Here is a 21,611-nt window from a genome sequence, read left to right on the forward strand (position 1 = left end):
CAGCTCCTTGTCACTTACCTTCGTTATTCCATAAATTCTTTATCGTTACCCATTAATGCTGACATTTAAGCGTTTGCGCATCACTACGTTTGTGATAAGTTAAAGATAAAAAAAAAAAGCAAAAAGTTAAGAAACTAGGGGCGCGAAATGTACCTATTTGTACACGTATTTTACTTGCCATTAAGTGGCAGATTGATAAAGTGATCTACGTATATGAAGGATGAAGTTATCGATAAGCGAAATTAAACAGAAATGTGCACCGTCATGAATACAATCCAAATTTTTCCATCTGTTTTGCCAGGTTTCTCAGACGTCTGCTTTCGGTTCCCTATATGTCGGTAGACCTAAAGAACACTACCGCTGAAGCGCTTTTGACGATACAATAAAATTCAATTTTTCTTCAAAGAAAAGCAACATAGGTGGGCAAACCTGTTGTCGCATGGAATCATGTAAATAACGTTTTCGATTTAACAAAAAATAATAATAATAACAATACATTGAATATGCCGCGCTGATTGATAGGAGTTTTTCAACACATAATCTATTGAGGAATGATCTAATAAGTAGGCTGTTATATACTGTGTCTTGTATAGCTATATGCTGACGAATAAATGTAGAAATAGCCACTAGTTGATGATGCATCCTACACGAAAGAGGAGCGTTGCATATTTTATACCGACCAGTTCTACCGCGTCTATAGGACGTTCCCCAGCAGGGCGTTTCAACAATTATGTGCCCTATTCGAAGATAATTGTCTGGCAGCAAATTGCCGTTTGATGAATCCAAGGAAAGCCTCAACTCGGGTCTTTATTTCAGTCAACTTCGGTGTCAAAGCATCGTCAAGTTATCTCTTTCGACGGTTGCCTGTTTTATGTTATTCTGATAACGTCCAGATAGACGTCGTTCCGTTTCATTACTCGGACATGGCACGAAGATCTGATCTAGTCGAATTTATTCCGCGAAGAATGAGAAATACTCAGATATTAGTAAATGGATAAAATCCTTATAGGTATCGTCCGAATTGGTTAATTTTCCTGGAATGAGATATCTACAGCTGAGCGAAACAAGCACGATTGACAAAAAAAATTCTAAAAAATAAGAGCTTGATTTGGCATTTTGGCAATAAGTGAATACGAGATTCTTTGGAGTGATCAAAGTTGGCTGTAATTTCGTCCGGGTGTATGATAATAGTGTACTTTGGTAGCCAGTTTTTGATCGTAAAATTGAACGGCATCTTTTCTGGAGATTATTTAACCATTACTTAAGTTGCATTGAATAGCATTTCTATTATATAGTTATTGTTTCATTTAGACCTAATCATATAGCGTATCTAGTTGGTGGTGCCTATGCTACATCGATTGAAAGCACGATGGTTTTAAAATAGAGACAACTTTAATCATCCTTTATTCTTACTCGTTCATCGATTTATATAAAATAGAAAATAATACATTTGACGCCGATATTCTGTTAAAGCCGTCCGTAGTTTTTTCTTCTGCTTCTTTGTTCTGTATGCGTCACTCATTTGTTACCATTTGGCAACTATTCGTTCCTGTGTTAGTATTATTGGTATCGCCAACTTCTTCTGCCCTCTACTCCTCATCTCCACGAGGTCGTCTCCTCAGTTAGTTCAAACATCATTTCTTTTTCCATTATACACTCTCCCCACCCTGTGTTTTTCATTACGAACACTGCTGACATTCGAGGTGAACTACCTTAATATCGCATGTCGGTACACAGGATCATGATCATGCCTGTAAATTTCCAAAAAGCTGTTTCTATTAATTGTTAAATTTCTATATATGAATGTGTGTCTGTACGCTTAAATTCATATGTAGGTATTTGAGCGTTACAATTGCGGTAAAAGTTTGGATCCGGGGCCACTTTGTTTCGCCTCGTACGACGTTCAACTGCCTTGGAACCATTCCAACGGTACCATGAGCAGGAATAGGAACGATGCGATAAACGACATTTTCCTTGTCGCATTTTGTCCTCGGCAGACAATATCCAATAGACACATGGACTGCACAGACAGGACGATTTGCCGGTCGTACTCGACGCGCACCACAGGGAAGTGTGTTCAATGAAGCTATTATTGTTGAATGTATTATTCTGCATTCATAGTCGCCATCATCATTATTATTGCGGTGCGTCCCTAATCATTTTTCGCCGTCAAAATTAAAGGCATTTTTTTCCCAACGAAAACAGACTCTATTTTTGTGTTTATCCATAATCGCTTCCATACGAATAATCCTGCACTTCCTATCTACACAGGCCAAGGCAATCTAGCCAAGGGAATTTCGTACAGGCGTTTTCTACCATCAAACCAACGGTTTGCTTTCGTTCTGGTAGATATGACCTGCAATGTTTTTTACTCGTGTACGTACGTTCCATCCCTCAGAGTTAATCTGTTTATCTGCCTAAGCGAATTGTCTTCAATTATTCAGCAATTTTGTTGTATGTTGATTGTCAACTGGTGTTCTTATCTGACATTATTTGCTTTGATTTTTAGTACTGGTCTTTTTGCCGTTCCGCCCTTGCTTGACCCCAATTGACCTTAGGTTTTTCGTTTTTTATTCAACTTCCAATGTGCCTTAGACGCGTTCACCGCTCGTGTTTCTCCTTCCTTTAACTTGCTGTTATTCATGCGTTCTTCGCCTCTTATAGTGGAAGTAACAATATTTAGCTAGGGGTTTTCCGCAATGCCTATGGATATTTACAGATTTGCCTTCCATCGTCCCACTGTGCTTTGCGTAAGTTCTTCCCTCTTTTTGCACTCTTCCATCACATGCTTCAGTCAAACTATTAAATGTGTTTTAAAACCCATACTTACTTACTTACTTTATATATAACCTTATTATTAACACGCTGGCGGCCCCTATCCTCCACGCTGAGCGTACAACTGACTTGAACGCGACGTTCATCGTTATTTAACATCTAACTTTCTGCGTTCAGTGCTCTATCCAACTTTTCTAATAGTTAAAGTTAGTCTAAATGTTTTTCTTTTCATTTATCATGCTCCCTTCACCTCAACAGGTTTCCTTTGTTATTGTTGTTGCTTTCGCGGCCATTTTCTTATTCATTTTATGCTCTACAGCCTTACTATTTGAGCACTTAGTTGTACCTTCACCACAGCACCCATACTCATTAGCCACGTTTAACAGGTAAGGTCTCAGCAAAAATGCTAGTTAAGACGTATTCATTCCAATGCACCGTATCACCGCTTAGATCTGCATCGCTCACCGAACGAGTGTTACATCAAAAAGCCCCCCACCGCTCTATCACTTCGTCTTTCACCGATTATCACTTACATTTCTCTCCTATTGTAGACTATATATATTATAACTCAATATATAATACAGTTTTCGTTTTTAGTCATTTACTTCATATTAACCTCCGTTATCTAATTTTCTTCTACCTAAAATTGCATGCTCTATGGTCAATTGGTTATTTTTTGTTGCTGCCCCTGCTCCTGCTCCTTCTTCTGATAAACGGTAGGGATACAGCGGTTGTTAACGGCTTATAGGTAAGATGCTATCGTGCTCTATTACTGGCAGCCATGAGTGTCGCAACACTTTAGGCAAAAACAAAGGAATGAACTATAGGTTTCAAGGACTAGTAATAGTAATTGTAATTATATGTGCCATTTAACAGAACGCGCCTTGGAACGCAATCTCTCATACGCACATACTTGAATTAGTTGTAACCGCTTTGTCTGTCTACTACGACCGACCAAGCTGCCGTGTAGATGACATCGTTATCATCCTACGCACTGCCGCATCCCCATTTCAACGTTGTTCGTCCACTCAGCCCTCGATTCAGCCTTATCTGACTGTGGTGCCCTCCCCTGTCAAAATAACCTTGTCCCATATAGAACGCACATCTGTGTCATCGCCTTGACATCTATCTGTACGGCCAGCAGAAGCAACAGCAACGGCTCCAGGGCTCATGTCGTGGGAATGGATCGCACTTTCTGCAGTGACAATGTCGGCGGAAGTAGTTGCAACGCTAGCCGTAATATTGAGTGTAGCCGAAAAAAAATAGCTTGCTGGTTCTGATTCTATTAAGATTAATTGCTGAAGGCCCAACCCAGCCTAACTGGTCTCTTTCAGCCCCTGACTCGTTGGATTGCATGCGGTCACTGAGGCAGCTACTGGTGGGATCATTTGTACCGCGGGGATCCACCGGACGCCGGGTCTCTGTGTTGTCGTCTGCCTATTCCGCGGCTGTCGCCCGAGGGTGGCTGCTCCGCCATAGTTCCGACTAGAACTCGCAGTTGTATTTGCGGACTGCACCTGCTGATTGGCTAGTTGTGGTTGTTGCTGTTGTGGCAGGATCTGTTGTGGTTGTTGTTGCTGCAGCTGCTGTTGATTAGTTCGCTGCTGCTGTAAACCTGCCGTTTGGTGCAGGTGGAGATTGCGCGGTAGAGTAGACGATACCAGGTCATCCCTTTGAACGGCGGTTGGAGGCTCGTTTGCCGCCGTGCTGTAACGACGCGTAGTAGGGTCGAACACATCACGAATGGGCGGTAGCCACATAGGGGGTGGAGGTAGCTGCTGATGCGGAAGGAAAATGCCGTCGGTAGCAGAAAGTGGTTGCGGAATAGCCACCTCGGAGGGAAGCTGGCCCGATGCCGATAATGTGGGTTGGGCCACTATCGAACTTGAGCCGGATAGTAGGGTTCGCGGCAGCGGTAGTACGTCAGGAAATGGAACCTCTGTTAACGGCACTGATGTATCAAATCTGGAGTGTAGTTTATAACCATCTGCAACAGCCAGCTGGGGGGGCATGACCTTTACCTCTGAAATGATGGAGTATCAAAACGAAAATGTACGAAGTCATTTTACTGTTCGTAGGTTTTATGCAAAAAAAAAAAAGCTATAGTAATCGTAAAAGAAAATCAATGTATTCCCATTGGCTCTATGCAATAGGCAAACCATAAACCGAAAAGTTCAAAGGTGCTTACCCTGTTCAAGGGTCTCTTGGTGAAGGGCAACCTGCTTCGCAACAGGCTCATCATCAGGTGTGCGGAAAACATGGAAGTCGAGCTTCGGTGGCGTTTGAATCCAGTGGTCATCGTTATCTCTCGTATAGCCGGCAGCTCCTTTTGCAGGAGCATCCTTTTCAGCTAAACCCTTACGTTCGCCTACAAGGAACACTTTTTTGTCGTTCGATGGTTTTTTTCCAGAGGCAGAGCTCCTGTTGCAATCACCTGTTGATAATTAATTAGTGAATAATTATTTTTTGCTGTACGTTATTTTTTTAGAAAATAGACACTCATATACTGCAAGCTATTTTGTAATACACTTCCAATGTTCACTAAAATTGATCTATTAGAAATCGATATGGTATGTGCTATATAGGCGCCTTAGCGGCTGGAACTAACTAGGTCCCTGATCTAGCGTCTAGGTACGATCTCTTAGTTGGCTCTATATAGGATATTTTAATGAAATTGGTTTTTAAAGCAAGTAGAACCAGTTTAGTGGAAGCTTCAGTTAAAAATCCGATATTTGAAATAAAGTAGTACATGGAATAAACCATCTATCTCGTAATATAAGGCTCAGTATCCTAAATAAACACGCCAATGACGCCGCCTTCGTAACGTTTCTGCACAAATAAGAAAGCACCTGAACCAGTATAAACGAATACATGAACAAGTTATTAAGTACAAGCAATTGGACAAACATTCAATTACAGTTCATATGTTGCACAGTGCACGATAAGTTTTCGGTTTATCTACAGCAGGCCTAACTGGTGCGTATTGTGTCATTTTCAGTAATACCAAAGATAACACGCTTGTTGCGATTATTTGGATACGTTCATCTCTCTAGCCTTTCCAGTCTATGTTGTAAACGTAAATTACGTCAGGTTATTCGAGCCTATAGCAAGGCTGTTACGATGGGCATCTGGCGATATAATTATTGAAGATCACCTAGTTGATGAGTAGATGATTTCGTAATCTTCGATTGTTGCCGGATTGCGTGATACCGTCACATCCAGTAAAAGCAAGAATCGACAGAGGGTTCTACGACACCCTGTTTCCCTTGTAGCTCTACTTTATTTCGATAGTAAGACCGGTGAAGACTCAAAACGTCTGCAGCGCAGACGGCCACACCGCTCCGCAGAATGTTAAAAAGATAGCAAAAGGACGACAGTGCTGATACACGTGAAAATCAGACCCTTCCGGTAAAATTTCCCTTTTTCTAGTGCGTCATAGACAACCTGATAATGTATGTTACTAGACACTGGCTCCGGCTGCATGTTACTGACTGCCAAACATCCGGAACAGAAACCTTGTGTTAGATACAATCGAGTGTCAAAGCAAATTATGGCTTACTTTTGCCCTTCGCTACAAACCATTTGCCTGCGAGTCATTGTTTCTTCTGCGCCGTCTGAGAAACACTCCGAGCAGACAAATGTTGACACAAAGCAGCAGGCCTGCGACGGCTGCCACAAGAGCGTACAGCGTCGAGCTGGCGCTCTGGTGAAATCCTACGCCCGAACCAAGGCCTGAAGATGAAAGAGGACCACCGTTGCCTGCCATGGAGATCGTTGAATCCATTTGGGGTATATCTGCAAAAAAAAAGTAAATTTGTTTGTAAAACTAACAATAACGTCAGAAAGGCGTCGTCCGAAATGTGGTAGAATTAACTTTCACAGTGAAATTCGACTGGAGCCTGCTGTTAGTACAAAATACAAGAATTGCTTGTTAGATTTCCTTGGCATCTGACAAAATAGTTTTTCTGAAATGAAGTGTCTTTCCTTTTTCGCGTAATGTTAACTGCAAAACGCTAATGATATAGAGTAGTTGAATTTGAAGTAAAATTAAATTTATAAAAATATCAAGTTACTTGTTTGCAATACCTGTCTGCTACACTGAAGAATCAAGTATTTAATAAACTGATTTTTTATAACATCCGTTGTACTTTTTGCCTCATAATTAGATAACGTCACTTTTATCAGATTTTTTTGCGGCTAATATGTTTAATTGAAGTTTAATTGCTCACTCCCGCCGTGCCTGTCTTTGTTTAACTGAAATGAATGCTTTCTTTTACAATTCAGGGCCTATTATTATTCAAATATCAAATAACTAGGATGAACTGTTCCCGGAAAAAGGAAAAACTTGCTTCTTTTTTTAAATTTAGTCACTTTTACAGACACGACTTGCGAAACGCACGCGCTAAATACGTTGGAATAAAACAGTCTGTCTTAACTAATATAATGCAATAGTATGTAATGGCTAACTTACTTTGCGTTATCACCTCAAGGGGCTCACTGGGCGCCCGACTTTTGCCGAGAATGTTTGAGCTGGTCACCTCAAAAGTGTACTCGGTATTCGCTTCCAGGCCCTCCACTATTAAGGAACTTTGCGATGATGTTAGATTGACAGCTAGGACAGATTGTTTCAGAAGAACGGTATCTCGCTGCTGGATGTCTGCAACCGTCTCGACGTTGGTCTTGCGCTCACTATCGTCTTCTGCTATTCTGGGGGACACTGTAACTGGATGGGTGGCCTGTAAAAACGGTTAGCACTTTGAGCAGCAGGTGCGATCGAGCAGAAAACAGCTGTCACACTTGGTCAACATTACGTTAACGAACGTGATAATGTCGAAACTACAGTGACTCTTAATTGTCCAGTATAACCCAAGGCGCTCATATGGGGAAAACTGATTATTACGCCAGTATATAATAGTCGTAATCTACGTTCGAACTGGAATAAATTATGGGAATGACAACGACGATGATAAGTAACGACCTTCAACAAATGCACTCGTTTCAAGTTCCGACACGGCAAACTATGACGATTGGATTACTAAATGCTGAAGGGCATGGTGCGCTATAAACTATTAGCTCAACGTACTAAATAATTTTCTCAGCTACACGCAAATATGCTGGATTTACTGTTATCCTCTGGCTCTTTCAAGTTGCCCATTTAAGTTGTGTTTCATCTTTTTATTGTTTTTTTTTACAACCTTACCCGTACATCGGTTTTTCTGTAGGTAATGTAAAACGTTTGTAAATGCCCTCCATCAAATCCCGGTTGCCAGCTGAGCCTTACGGCATGGTGCGAGATGTTGAAAGCCTGTAGTCCCATAGGAGGATCAGGAGCCGCTACACAATCAATAACGAAGGAAGACAAAAGGAGACACAATAGCGATGAGCAGGTCCGACCACAGGCAAATGCTTGCATAGAAAGTGTCTGTGCGTAGAACACGTATTATCGTATTCTAATCGTTTAACACGTCTTGTCCACTAATGCCTACAACTGGCAAGGCTGGATCCGCCATTCCCACCTGCCCCACGTCGAGCTGAACGGCGCGCAAAGCGGGATGTTCGGTGAGCGAAAAATCTTTACGGGCGTCCTTCGTTTCCTCCCTCTAGCCAAATAACTATCTGTTGCATCTTCAACATTCTCCTAAGACGTCATAATTAACACAGGGGCATAGGTGGACGGGGAAACGCGAAAAAGAGGAGCTGCTTGGTCGCCCATAGGGAACTACGTTTGCAAATAATGCAACACACAACCTTACTATCTACCAAGGTAGCTAACGCTCTTTTCAACGTTGATTAGACGAAACTGCTGTGCGCTGCTTCGCCGCTGTTACAGTGGAAAGAAGCTATCAGAAAACAGTTAATTTACTCATGAAAAAGGTATTTATGTGTATGTCTCTCTCTAGTATAGAACTGCATTACGAGCTACCCTTTGAAACTAGTCGAAAACATTATTGGTACACGAATGCTACGTTCATGACAATTGATCGAAATAGAAATCGTGGAAAATTGGTATCATCTCGCGTGGTAGACCTTCTGGTCAGCAATAACCAATGTTTCAAACGAGACGAGTAATAGAATGAGTGGTTTTCTTTGCAATGGGCCAAGAGCAAATAAGCAAATTATTTATCACTGAACTGTGACAAGCTTCCTTTAAACAACTTCTTGCCAGTGCTATAATAGGCAAGGTTTGAATGTAGATAAGTGTACTATTGAAACAGCATAAACGAAGCCTATGAGACACACAGTTTCAGAAAAACCTAGCAAATAACCTGACTTTTTTTAGCGAACAGCTTTTGGCTATCACGATAAGGGGAGTGGCATTCACGAACGAAAAGCAACGCAGCGGCGGCACTGTTTAAAAAAAAAAAGCATATATGTATATAGAGATAGATTTTTCGTTAAGATACATTTTAACAATACCCCTTATGAATGAGCGTTACAGTTAATCCGCTAAAACGATAACCTGAAACCGCCTTTTATCATCACGAAGAGTTTAACATAAAAACCATGGAAAACCAAACGTATTCAGCCATCTCTACGTCGAGTGAGAATATCTTGTTGACCGAGCTAAAATATAAGAACATATTCCCCTTATAAGTTCCATTCCATTAAACATTATAGCACCGTTGAAGGTTACTTGAAGTTATGGACTTTACGAGCCCTCGCTTAAAGGGCACTCAGGCGAACGAAAACAGTATGGCGCAGGGAATGAATTGTTCTGCCGTCGTTAGTCTACGTGATGAAGGTTAGCTGTACGCGGAGAACCCGTAGTCACTCTTCTGTGAGCAATTATTAACAAATAATTTTAAGAACAATTATTGAGCATTAAGTCCCTCTCCAAGTTAACGCCTATTCGTATTAGAGCTTACGAAAGCCTGAGCACGATTCACCAGAGCTGAACTTCCATTTAGATAAATGAAAACTTCTACAGCAGTCAATTAGTCCATACAACTCACATTTAGGTACGAGGTGAAACTCCAACGAATCCGTGCCTAACGAGTTGTTTGCGACGCAGGAGTATAATCCGTAATCGCCTTCGGTCACTTTCCGAATAGTTAAAAGACCTTCCCACCGGGTGTCGGCCAGTTTGCGGGGTCGAGGAAGTTCGAAGTTCGGATGCATCGCTGATATCGGCTGGCCGTTAAATAGCCATTCGAAATTAACAGCCGGCACACCGTCCGCCTTACACGAAATCTCAACGCTGTCCTCGACGGCTGAAGCGACTCGATGTAGAGGTGGATCAGGCGGCATCTGAATGCGCGGCCGATCTAAAGAGGAGATGCAAACACAATAGTAATTGATCTCAGTAGATTATGGGGCTTTGTTTATTTCATACGTCAGACTTCGGCAAGAGATAACTATATCTGCAGTGATGCCTTACAAGTGCACATGGTCACCAACCAAGCATAGAGCGCACTAGGGAATGCCGATACGATCATTTTTCCACGTCAATTTGCCGACCAACGGAAATTTTCGGAAAACTGTGTACTCCACTAATTGTAATGCATTTTAAATGGTCCATTTGTGTATAGGTAGTCTTCGGCTCCAAGTTAAGTATTTCAAGTTTCAACTACTTGCGTTGATCGATTCGCAAACGTGTCATTTATTAGAGCTGTTAGTCTTTGATTATGAGATACTTACAATTTACCGTTAGGCGGATAATACCAACAGCCGCTTCGCCAACTCCGTTGGTGGCAACGCATTCGAATATTCCCGTCGCGTTCCGGGAAACGTTTAATAAACGAAGTTCGCTCGAGGTGGTTTTCTTGTTAAAGAAATAAAATCAATAGGGGCAAAGTCTCAGATTCAGTGTTTTATAATAAACTACAATGTGTCGTATAAATATCCAAAGCGCGGCATGAGTCTTCGCACCGAATTAGTGCCAGTAGCATCAGTTCTTTGTGGTTAACTCAAAGAATCATGTTTCTTTAGCTTAAGCATGAAAAGGTGATTAATTTAAAAACATAGGAAATACTATTCCGAAGTTAATTGTATGCATATTTTTGTATTCGAATTTATATGAATTTTATTGGCAACTATTTAGAGATAGTCTATGAAATCCAGTATTTCTACTTTAGTGCATACCTGTATAAGTTTTGTCTTGGGTGCGAGTCCAAGCTGGGCTCCCTGACGTCTCCACGAGAAAAGTTCCTGGGCTGAAGGGTTTGCTACAGCCGAGCAAAACAGTACGGCATCTTGACCTTCGTCGACCTCCACGTTACGTGTGACGTTTTCCAGAATAGGTGCGACTAATATTCACAAATAAAGCAATCACTTAATCAATGACGAAATTCATGTTGGTTTGTACACTCAAATAAAGCGTAAAGACATCGACACAGGCTTACGACAGGTAACATTTACATGGCTCTTTTGATTTTATTTCTTCTGTTTTCTGGTACACCTGCCGAATCATTTTTTTAATACTCGTTGAAATAGTGAAAACAACTAACTGTCACTTATCCAAAAAAATGTAATTAAATTAATCATTTATTGCATACTATAAGTAAGCCCATCCTATTCATCGTATATATGGATTTGTTTTTCGAAATCACTTCCGTGTTGCTCTTGTGACATACCCCTTTTTGGCTTCTCCTTTAATCTTCGCTTCGTTTGCATTCGCAAAAAAGTTCCGAAATGACAGGTCAGATCATGTTCTGTTTGTTTTTGCTTACTTTACTTTAAATGATTTCTCCTACCGCAGTTCTTCTAAGCTTAGTTGTCTCGCTTGGAGACATTGTCAGATTCTTCTCATCTTCAGGTATTCACCGATTAATTTGATGGCGGGTTATCTTTTGAGATCGGCTCCAACTGTTTTTTCCTGACAACGATCGCGCAGCACTTCTGCGCCGCTTAGCTGGGCCTACTTCGTATCTGTGTTTTTTCTATTAGATCTGGCGGGGCAATGATTTTCGGGAACAGGTAAAACCAAGTCAATGGAATTCAGGGCGAAAACGTAGCACATTTTGTCTTCAGGCTGTTTAGTGAGATTGTCGAGAGGCATATAAAACAGGCTAAAAGGAGTTAGAGTATGGATCGAGTGGGATAGTAGCTAGCGGCTTCCCGCATCGAGAATGGCACTTGTTTCTTCCGTAATATATACTATGAGCAAAGACATAAAGAAGCAATGAGCTATCGATGGCCGTGCTGTCGTCTATCCGCTGCTGATTTCACTTGTGAAGGTCGTCATCGCTGTAGTAAGCGCTGTAGAGGAAGCGCCAACGACGAAGCATTAGCGGGCATCAATTTGTCAATGCAAATGTTCGTGTCCTCCTCCTCCACCCATTCCCCTCTTGTTCGGTCCGCTTCGATTTTGCCACAATCTCCTACTCGTTCGAGGCACCCCACCCTCGCCTCTGAGCGTTTCTCAGTAAAGGTCTTCTTGTCGTTCTTGCTTCTAGTCGTCGTCATTACGTTTGACTGTGACTGTGAAAGACGAAATTACCTTATCTACAAAAAATAAGTCCCGCAAACCAACTGGGTAACGCACCGGCTACCTATTAGGGTGCGCTACGCAAAATGCGTTAACGATACATATTCGTTCCGGTTTGTTTTGAGATCTCTTATTAGTTCCAAGCTGTCAACTTCGCTCTCCGTCTCGAATTCCTGTTTTCAGGCCGAAGGAAATAATCCGAGAGGAGACCCTAAAGCTAACCCAACCTTTACTTTTTGTCGTGTTATTCAGTGCATCTGACATTTCTTTTCATGAGGCGCGACCTTCCTAACCGATTCTAGTCATCATCCTTTTTTCGTCCACTTTAAGCGTTTGGGAGCCATTTCATTGGAAACGATAGACCCGCCAAGCCCAGACTGAAAAAAACATGCGTATGGAACCGCTTGATATTCGTACGTTCATGCACCGTCACATACACCCGATAAATGCAGATCAGTGCTCTGGGATATGTGCACAAGTGGATACAGACGACTAAAAGACACGCGGCCGGTTTTGTTTGCGGACGAACCATTTTCTGTAGTGACAAGCAGAGTCCTGAATCTAGAAAGAATATTTCTTACTTTTTTACCGGCAGCTTTTTTAGCTACCGTTACTGCTGTCGTTGTGGCTCTTGCCGCTAAAGTTTCAGTTAAAGCCCTTGGTCTTCAGTTAACCCGTTTTGTCCTATTCCTTGCGCTCTTAACCTCATTTTTTCATCGTACACGTACCACATGCACGCACCATTCTGCAGTGTAGCTCGTTCTCTAGGCTGACGGCTCGTTGTGTGCGCCTTAGGCGATCAGCGGTTCAAGCCTTTGCTCATTCACGCTCAGCGAGGACGCCCCTGGTGGAGAGACACAGTGATGTCTAGAAGTCGCACAGGAATGGGGAGTGTGACAGAAAAACAGCTAACCGGAAGAAAAGCGGTACAAAGGACAGACAAAAAAGAGGGGATCAGTAGGCAAGGCCGCCACCATCATCCAACGATACCAAGGGGCACCCACTCTTACATTTGAAAAGGCCTAGCCAAAGTGATTAATGACAGAAGGGAGAAAGGGAGAACCGAAAAGACTATTCTCTAGCTCACTCTATTTTCTTGCTCTTTTCGTTGGACGGAACGGCCGGACCAGCCATGTCTGAAGGAATACCAAAGGTGCAGTAGTTCTTCTTCGATCCCTCCTCAACTCTTTCAGCTTTGGCAGAGAAAGCAAATCGGACTGGTGTTGTCTGCAGCGGAACAAAAAAGCCATCTTATTCAAGGAGTAGAGAATCGAAGTCCTTTCTCGTCTTTTTTTTTTGTCTGTGTCCTGCATCCACTTCTACACAAAAAGTGAGGAGAAAAGGCCATGATGATAGGGGTAGCAAAGGGATAGTAGCAAGGGGCAGATCCGGCCAGCCACTACTAATTTGCAATTGTACTGGCTCAGTACGTTGGATGAATAAGTTGATAAGCTTCGTTCGCCCCAGCTTCAACAAACACAACTATGCGGCGGGGCACTCTGTACAACTGCGGCCCAAAATTAACTTGTTTGCATAAACTTTGGATAGAAGTTACAAGAGAGCAGAACGAGCATCCGGGGAAAAAGGGCTTAGTTTCTAGTTTGGATGAGTTTGGTTCAAAACCTTCTGGTCTATGTGTGAGTTGCCAATTGCAGCCTAATCTGCGAGAATCAAGAAAACATCCGACCATGTACTGGGAAAAAGAGAACGACATTAGAGGCAGAAAAATATGGGCATATTTGCACGCCATGCATGACAACATATAGCTCCTTCTCCTGCCATCTGTTCACGCCGTCTTCATACCCGTAATGAGTCCAACAATTCAGCGACTGCGCTAACAACTGCGGGCCACTAGACAGCCAATCTTTATGGAAAACGGCCACGACATCGTACCGAAAGGAAGACATGTGCCTGTAGGTGTGCTAGAATATAAGTGTAACACTGATCGGAACTGCGAGCGCCTATGACTGGCGTTACGCTTCGCCGTTTTTTGTGGTGGTCTCCGCTAGGGCGCACTGATAGAATCCCTGTCCAAATTAGAATCGCAATCGCGCAAAATACAGAGAAAAAGAGCAGCAGAATAACAAATGCGAAAAGGCTAGATTGAGCAGAGCCGACGGCGGAACACATGTTAGATCCATCGTACTGGTGCTAGTTAGTTAGTTTTCGAACTTGGTTGTGGATAGAATACGGGCGCATTTCTAGCTGACCTAAGTATATTTATCATTATACGATAGATAGTACAAGTTGTCGTTTGTCTAATTTGGAAATGTCAGATATAAGTCTCGTTTAATGTAGAGGAAACTGACAGCCTGATATGGAAACCGATGCCTGCTAAATAGCGAACTTGTCAGCTCTAGTATTCCTATACTTTCAGTACTAATAGCTCCATAGGATTCCATTTTACAAACGTGTTTTGATTCTGTCTGTGCTAATCGGTGAACACTTTCTAACTGAATAATTTCAATTTACAATAAAAAGCAATGACACCACAGCTGACGCACATTAGTAAGTGAAACATGAAAAGATTTCTCAGAACCTAACCTGCTAAGCTCACTCGCTTACTTTTTAAATAATTGTGAATGTGCTTGTTACCATACTCACATAGGACATTAAGGTAGACAGATGCGTTGACAGGGGCACCTTCGCCATTGTCCGCTTCGACGAGATAGTGGCCCGCGTGAAAACGCGTTACGTTGCGCAGGTGCAACAAAGGCCCGTCAAACGATATCGAATGAGCGCTGTCGTTCAGAGCTGTGTAGGATAAATAAGATGAGGTCATCGACTGGTCAGCGAACCGCCGTAGGAGACATTTACAAAAACGATTAAAATCAGCCGGTGATAATGCGGGATTATACAACACACTAGTTTGAAAAAGGTGCTCTACTGTGTGCTTGTGTACAAATGTTTCAAGTTCTATTTACTCAGCTAGCTGAGTGATTCACGTTCATATTTACTAAGCTAATTATTAAACAAAGTGCGGTATTACCATCTACATTTGTTAGTAACGCGCCTCTTCGAGTCCATGAATATCCCTTGGTCGTTACAGAGGGATTCGCCTTGGCCGAGATATTCACCACCATTGATTCTCCTTCTGTCAGCTTAAAGGTCCACTCAGACTGTGGAAACTCGGGCGGATCTAAAAAAGAACGATCATGTTTGTTTTATAAAATAACGAAGCATTAAGTAGGCGCAAAAGGCGCTAATTTCATAGCGACTGATCAAGAATAGTCACTTTTCATGTTTTAAACGCATTAGAAGTATCTTTCTTCTAGGCTTCTGCCCTATTAGAAATTTAGGAAACTGCAGTTGCAGGAACCCTTACTACATCTACATTATTAGTTAGGCAACGTATCACTATATTACGGACTTCCATCGTTGGTTTCATATCGCAAGAACTACAATGAATGAAGCCTCAACGCGTATGCATAATCGCGGAACAAAATTCACAAACCTAACACAATGAGTGATTAAATGAAGGCTTGTAAGAAATCCTTTGACACTCTAAAACTGCCCTATTCTAAACAATGTGCCTGTCTTCTGTTGGTACAAATGTTTTAAGTGTCATTCTTATGTTAACCAAAGACAAAGACTGTTCAAGTACGAAGGCAGAATTAAAAAGAAACCCGCATAATTAACGAACATCTATAATTACATAGATGCATTTTATTTGCTCTGTAATTTATAGCATTTTTTGCCTAATTGATACTTTCAATTCATGAGCTTCCGCGAACGATCGATGCCTTAGTTTTCAATAACAAAACTAAGCCTTTTTTGTTCTCTAAGTGAACATCACGAAATGAATCGTTGATAGGTTGAGAATTTTGAAAAGGACAGGGTATGGCAGTGCAGATGTGTAGAAACACAAACTCCGTTTGTGCATGTATACTTGTCGAAACACACGGAGCGAGGATAATGGTTTTCTTTTTTCTCGCATAGAGTTAGAGTATTACAAGGTGAGTTTAATTTTTCCATAGTAGAGAGTAGAGTGCGCCAGCTTTCGGTTGAACAAATGGTCACGTCAACATTTATTTCCAGGGAACAAACAGATGTAGATGGTTCCGCCGGACCGGACGCGTCGCGTTCTCGGAGAAAAAGTTTGCAATGACCACTGCTGATGAGGAAGGACCTTGAGGCTATTCGCTTCACCCTCCGTTTGACGTCAATTTAAGATAGCGACTAAAAACGCTGTTCTTTTAGATAGTTTCCTGTTATCTTTTTATTTTGAATCCAAAAAAACTTACACTTTGTTAAAACTATTTTTGGATCTACTCGTGATAGTGTTATATAGTGGAAAGCAACATTGAATACCATCATGGCGTGTAATTAGGTGTAATTAGGAAAACTACTTAAAAATGTCGGCAATATCAGTGCTGTGTGAAGCTTGATTGTTGTATGCTGTATGTGTGTGAGAATAACAATGGGATGAAAGAGGTCAATACCTATATCAGAGTAATACGTTTAAGGAAAAAAGCCGAGTTTTCGACTTTATTGCTAATATAAAAACAAAAGGCGTTTTAATTGATAGTTAGGCAGAAACTATAATGGCACTTCGATGGTGGTGCCGCTTATCAAACTACGTTTAATCTTCTGAAACTGCTGATAAACGAGAAATTAGAGAAAACTACAAGAATTTTAAAAAGTTCCTTCCTTAAAAGATAGAGAAACGCCAAACAGAGACGACACTCCACGAAGGTGGGACGAAACGGCCGTATAAACAGAAGCGGTAGAAATTTTAGGACTGTCCTACACGATATTTCATTCAAAATATATTTATTCTCCAATACGTATCGGCGACCTAAATGCACAGAAATCAATTCGCGACCTAGTCAGTACCCTGCATGCTATACACGAACAGGACCTTGATCCGTGGCACTCAGCAGTTTAATCTTAGACTGGTCGACGATTGGAACGTCGTAGGTACAGCTTATCATGCTAACATAAAAAGGGCAAATAACGCAAGGTCATCCATGATGTAATGTTCCTTTGTATTTTTCTGACAGTTTTCGTAGAGTTGTCTTCAAAAGCCAAACTTGACGTTTTAGGCAGATTGTCGATGTCGCTGCGACTAGCGAGTGAAACAGATCGAGATGAGCGCGATAAAGCGATGGTGAAGAACAGCAAAAACAGGTGCTAATTAGTTCATTAGCAGAGAGTTGCATTAAGAAAGTAAGTTAGTTAGTTTGTTAGCCTTAAGGACGGAGGAGGGACTCTGCCTTTGCTCCGAAGTTTGTCCCGTTTCACAAGGTGAATATCTAAAAAATCGAAGAGAATGGAAGGAATGACAACTTCAGATGGCTCCGTCTGATCAAGTGCAATAGCAACGGCAGCCATCGTGGTGCGACTCGTTTGTGATGGTTTTCGTTCTCAGACAGATCGCAGTGCGGCAGCATCACTGACTCTGTTGGAACCGACGAAAGCTGTTGGTGTGACAGAAACGCGGATCGAAGCCACTGGCCAATATTCCCAAAAAGAAGCGAATACGAAAGAAGGAACGTGACAAAATCGGAACGACTTCGGCAGTTTGGTCGACGAATCTTTTTTTTCAATAGCAAAGAAAGTTTTGAAGTGCAGAGCATATTGGCCATTTCTGGTAGTATCAGCAAACAAAACGATCTTTTGTTGAGGTCTTTCTGACCCATCCCAGCAGACGCTATATTTCCGAAATGTGAAACATTGTTACAGTAAGCCGCTAAGTTACATCTTGTAAGTGATAACCTTTGGATGTGTGTTTTGGCTGTTGTTTCCATTAAGTACGCTTCAATAACATAATAGAGTCCCAGCTCAAATATAGAATCGTAAAATTAATTTGCTACTAAGTATTAATTGGAAAATTAAATTTTAAATAAGCTGCCAATTGTAGTATCTTGGTAGGGCAAAATGTTCATTGAAATGTGTATACCTTTAACGACAGCTAACGTGAGTACTGGCTCTCTTGCTAGCGCCCAAACTTTTTTCGTTAATGCACTTATACGGGGCCTATCGATAAGTGTAGCATTCTACGTTGCTATATAAGCATCTACAATCTACGCCTAAAGTAGAAGTTATCTGAACTTTAGTATGTAAACTACAAACGTATCCATAAAAAGTGCAACTTACAAGCTACTCGAAGATGGACCTTGCTCATCTGCGAGATGTTGAGCAAATGATTGAATGCCGAACAAACAATGGGAAGATCATTATCTTCGGCCGTTACTGACAGAAGGGTCAAACGAGAATGTGAAGAAGTTCCGCCAAAGCTCTAAAATGTAAAAGAAAGGGGTAAACATAAAGTATCGCTTACTGAAACGAAACGCTTTTCTAAAATTGTTTTGGCATCTCGATAATTTGGGGTTGGCGTCCCAACTCTGCGTTGCCTGCTATGCTGAATACCTTTTAGTTAGCGGCATGTTGTGCCTGTAAAATTGAAAACTACGAGTAACAACGTCAAGACTTAGTAAAAATTCGGTCGTTGTTAGTATTTTTATTACTTGTTACAAATTGTGCGTTGCAGATTATGGTGCGAAGCTCTATCCCTAACTCGTATATGATATTTTCGACGATGAACGTTTCAGCTCAGGCTATTATGAAAAGATAAATAAAACAAACTCATTTTTCAGTCCTTCTGAACAAAAACTTATGGACTATTTATATCGGTTACTTAAAGGTCCAGTCGACGATTACAATGTACCACACTTTTTAAACTTCATTACATTTAATATAGAGTTGTCTTGATATCTGATATTTAAAAAGCATTCAACAAACTACCTCATAAAAAAAACTCGTGCGCGTATGGCACAGGCAAGCCCTAAAACAGGTGTCCTCAGGCGGAAGAAACAAGGCGCTATATACCAACAAACACTTGACAAAGGACAACGAAGTTGCGTCGGCGAAGTGACAGAAGAGCATCAAAGTGGGCCTCGCTTTTGATATCGTTTATTTTAATATTTCTGTCTGATTTGTGTCGTATATAGAACTCCACATGACATAAGTTTTCGAAAAATGAAAGCTTGGAAAGGTCCGATAATTCTAAAAGCGCATTAAAATTAAAGCGCATACAGACTGAATGATAGATGAAGCATATTCACACATATGTTTTTCCAGCGCAAGGACTGATTATTCGCATTGCACTATGGTCAGGAGCGCAGAAAAATGGGCAGCGTAAACGATTTAGACACTAGTCTAGAAAAGAACAAACCCAACACTTTGACTTTGTTTGATTGTTTACTCTAGAAACCTTTATCAGCTCATTTTAGGCTGGAGACCAAACTAAGAAAGTTTCACGGGTATCTATACGAATAAAGAGATTTTCATACATTTTATTTTTAGTGCTATTGGGTATTTTTAGTGCTCTCAGAGAATTTTTTTCATTCGCGTTCCCGCAGATGAAATAGAGACAAATTATCAGCCCTGCTTACCGCTGGCTGGTTAACTTGCTGATAATCCGGGTCGATCTCTGATGGACCACGAAACCAGCGAATCGTTGAAACCGGAAGACTCGACGATACGTTACAGAGTAACGAAACTCGCTGCCCAACCCGTGCCATCGGTGGGTCCACTGTCACATTTACATACTCAGGAGGGACTGTAACATTAGTAGCAAAGCGAATAATCATTTAGTCATTGTACTGTTGGCCATTGCTTCATAAATTGGACGACGTAAATATAGTCTCGTTCTACAAATATACGTGTAAACACGCAAGGAAGGGCGTAAAAACACTTCGGGTGTCACTATATGCAGTCAAATCGTAGAGCCAGATTATTTCTTGTGCTATCGATAATTGGGACCTTTGACTTACAACACTTGTTATATATATATATATATATATAACATATAGTATACATGTAACATGTATACTATATGTTATATGTATATGTGTACTCACATCTTACTTGTAGTTTCACCTTGGCGACCAGAGGTGTCGCTGTTGCTGGATTGAATGCTTCACAACTATAAGTTGCGCCGTTATCGCTACGATCAGCCGAGAAAGTGATAGCACTCTGAACACCATCGGTCAGAATCGTCAAGTCCTTTGTGGGGATAGGTTCGCTATCCTTGAGCCACCGAAGCTCGGCAAATGGATTTCCCCCTTTGCAGAGGCATGTCAAGGTTACTGAAGACATGTGTCTTGCTATTTGGCCCTCTTTGTACCCAATGATTTGAGGCCTATCCGGACTGACTTCAGTTGTTGACGCATCGAAGAGTCATGCGGAAAACATATCAAATGCATGCCTGTTAGATCAATCAAACGAGAGCTGAGAGAGATATTAAGTTTTACTAGAATTTCAACGAGGCTGTCCCATTCACATAGTAATAGATTACAAACCAGATATTCGAAAATTGCCAGTACAGTCTCTCGTAAATGCCCTCTTATAATAAAAATGCAGATTAGTAATATGAATCTGCAGTAGATCTACAAATATCTTTATATTTAAATACAAACCGTACGTCGTCTTTACAATGCTTAATTTATCATTGTGATCCCTTTCTACTAATTAATTGCTAAATATCGGACATAATATGGACATTTGCTACATTTTGCATTCATTCCATAAAACAAGCTATTCTGCTGGCTTTCTCGTAGCAAAGTACACATATTTTAATGCGAGTGTATCCATTATTGGTAAAGTACCGTATACACCAGGCTATGGCTTGACGCTACTAGGGTAGTTGAGACGTGATGGAACCAGTACCCTTGTAAGAACGTCTTCTGAGTGCAGCGCTGTAACAACACATTGTACTTATTCTGCTCCCCAGACTCGGGTTTGGTCTTGAAGGAACGAAATAGAGCCACGACCAGCAGCCGTAGCGAGTTAAGTAGAAAGGTCAGCCCAAAGCTTACGCCTTTATGGTCTAACATTGTGATTGTGTACCTTGTCACTTCTTTAGCTCTCTGCTTGCACTATCGCCAGCGCTAGTTTAAATCAAAATCTGATCTCAGCAAACTTCTCCGTCGTGTGCAAACAAATCTTCAGAGGAAGCTATATTGTTAGCCGAAGAACTCGAAAAACACAGGAACACATGTGGAGGCCTTTCGTAAGGTTTTAGGACATAGCGGGCAGTTTAACTGAAACCAATGCACTCCAATAACGATAAAATACTAAATAGATTTAACATGCTCGTTAAGCGCTTTGTCGCAAATACTGTCAAAAGTGTCTAAGAAAAATAATTATTCCCGTCATTTTGTTATTTACTATTCATCAATTTCCTTAAATCGGCAAAGGCAATTCAAGCAGGACACACACCACGAACCGCGTAGCAACTGATATTTAAATGTTTGTGACTCTATGTTAGATACATATCGGCGTTCAAATTTGGTCACTAGAATAAGTAGACTAGAATAGAATAGTTAGCATTAAATCAATTATAATGTTTACTGTCATATTATATTGCGACGGCTTCTGTTCTAGGCTTGATTGAGCCAGTAAG

At 41.3% G+C, this 21,611-nt stretch overlaps 1 protein-coding gene across 1 annotated transcript in view; it reads right to left on the bottom strand.

Moving 5' to 3' along the window:
• Positions 1 to 1,373: 1,373 nt before the first annotated feature.
• The window catches only part of LOC111264601 (adhesion molecule nephrin), a gene marked incomplete at its 5' end in the record, with an annotated part of 47,581 nt that continues 27,343 nt past the window's right edge, over positions 1,374 to 21,611 (bottom strand). The window contains 14 exon segments of the mRNA XM_022840654.2: positions 1,374 to 1,751; positions 4,170 to 4,798; positions 4,964 to 5,209; positions 6,355 to 6,570; positions 7,247 to 7,511; positions 7,976 to 8,109; positions 9,729 to 10,040; positions 10,414 to 10,537; positions 10,858 to 11,021; positions 14,807 to 14,956; positions 15,192 to 15,341; positions 18,302 to 18,443; positions 19,600 to 19,766; positions 20,068 to 20,361. Of these exon segments, the coding sequence (XP_022696389.2) occupies positions 1,746 to 1,751; positions 4,170 to 4,798; positions 4,964 to 5,209; positions 6,355 to 6,570; positions 7,247 to 7,511; positions 7,976 to 8,109; positions 9,729 to 10,040; positions 10,414 to 10,537; positions 10,858 to 11,021; positions 14,807 to 14,956; positions 15,192 to 15,341; positions 18,302 to 18,443; positions 19,600 to 19,766; positions 20,068 to 20,361 (2,999 nt within the window).

The sequence above is a fragment of the Varroa jacobsoni genome, unplaced genomic scaffold, assembly GCF_002532875.2.
Source record: "Varroa jacobsoni isolate VJ856 unplaced genomic scaffold, vjacob_1.0 scaffold_879, whole genome shotgun sequence".
NCBI lineage: Eukaryota > Metazoa > Arthropoda > Arachnida > Mesostigmata > Varroidae > Varroa > Varroa jacobsoni.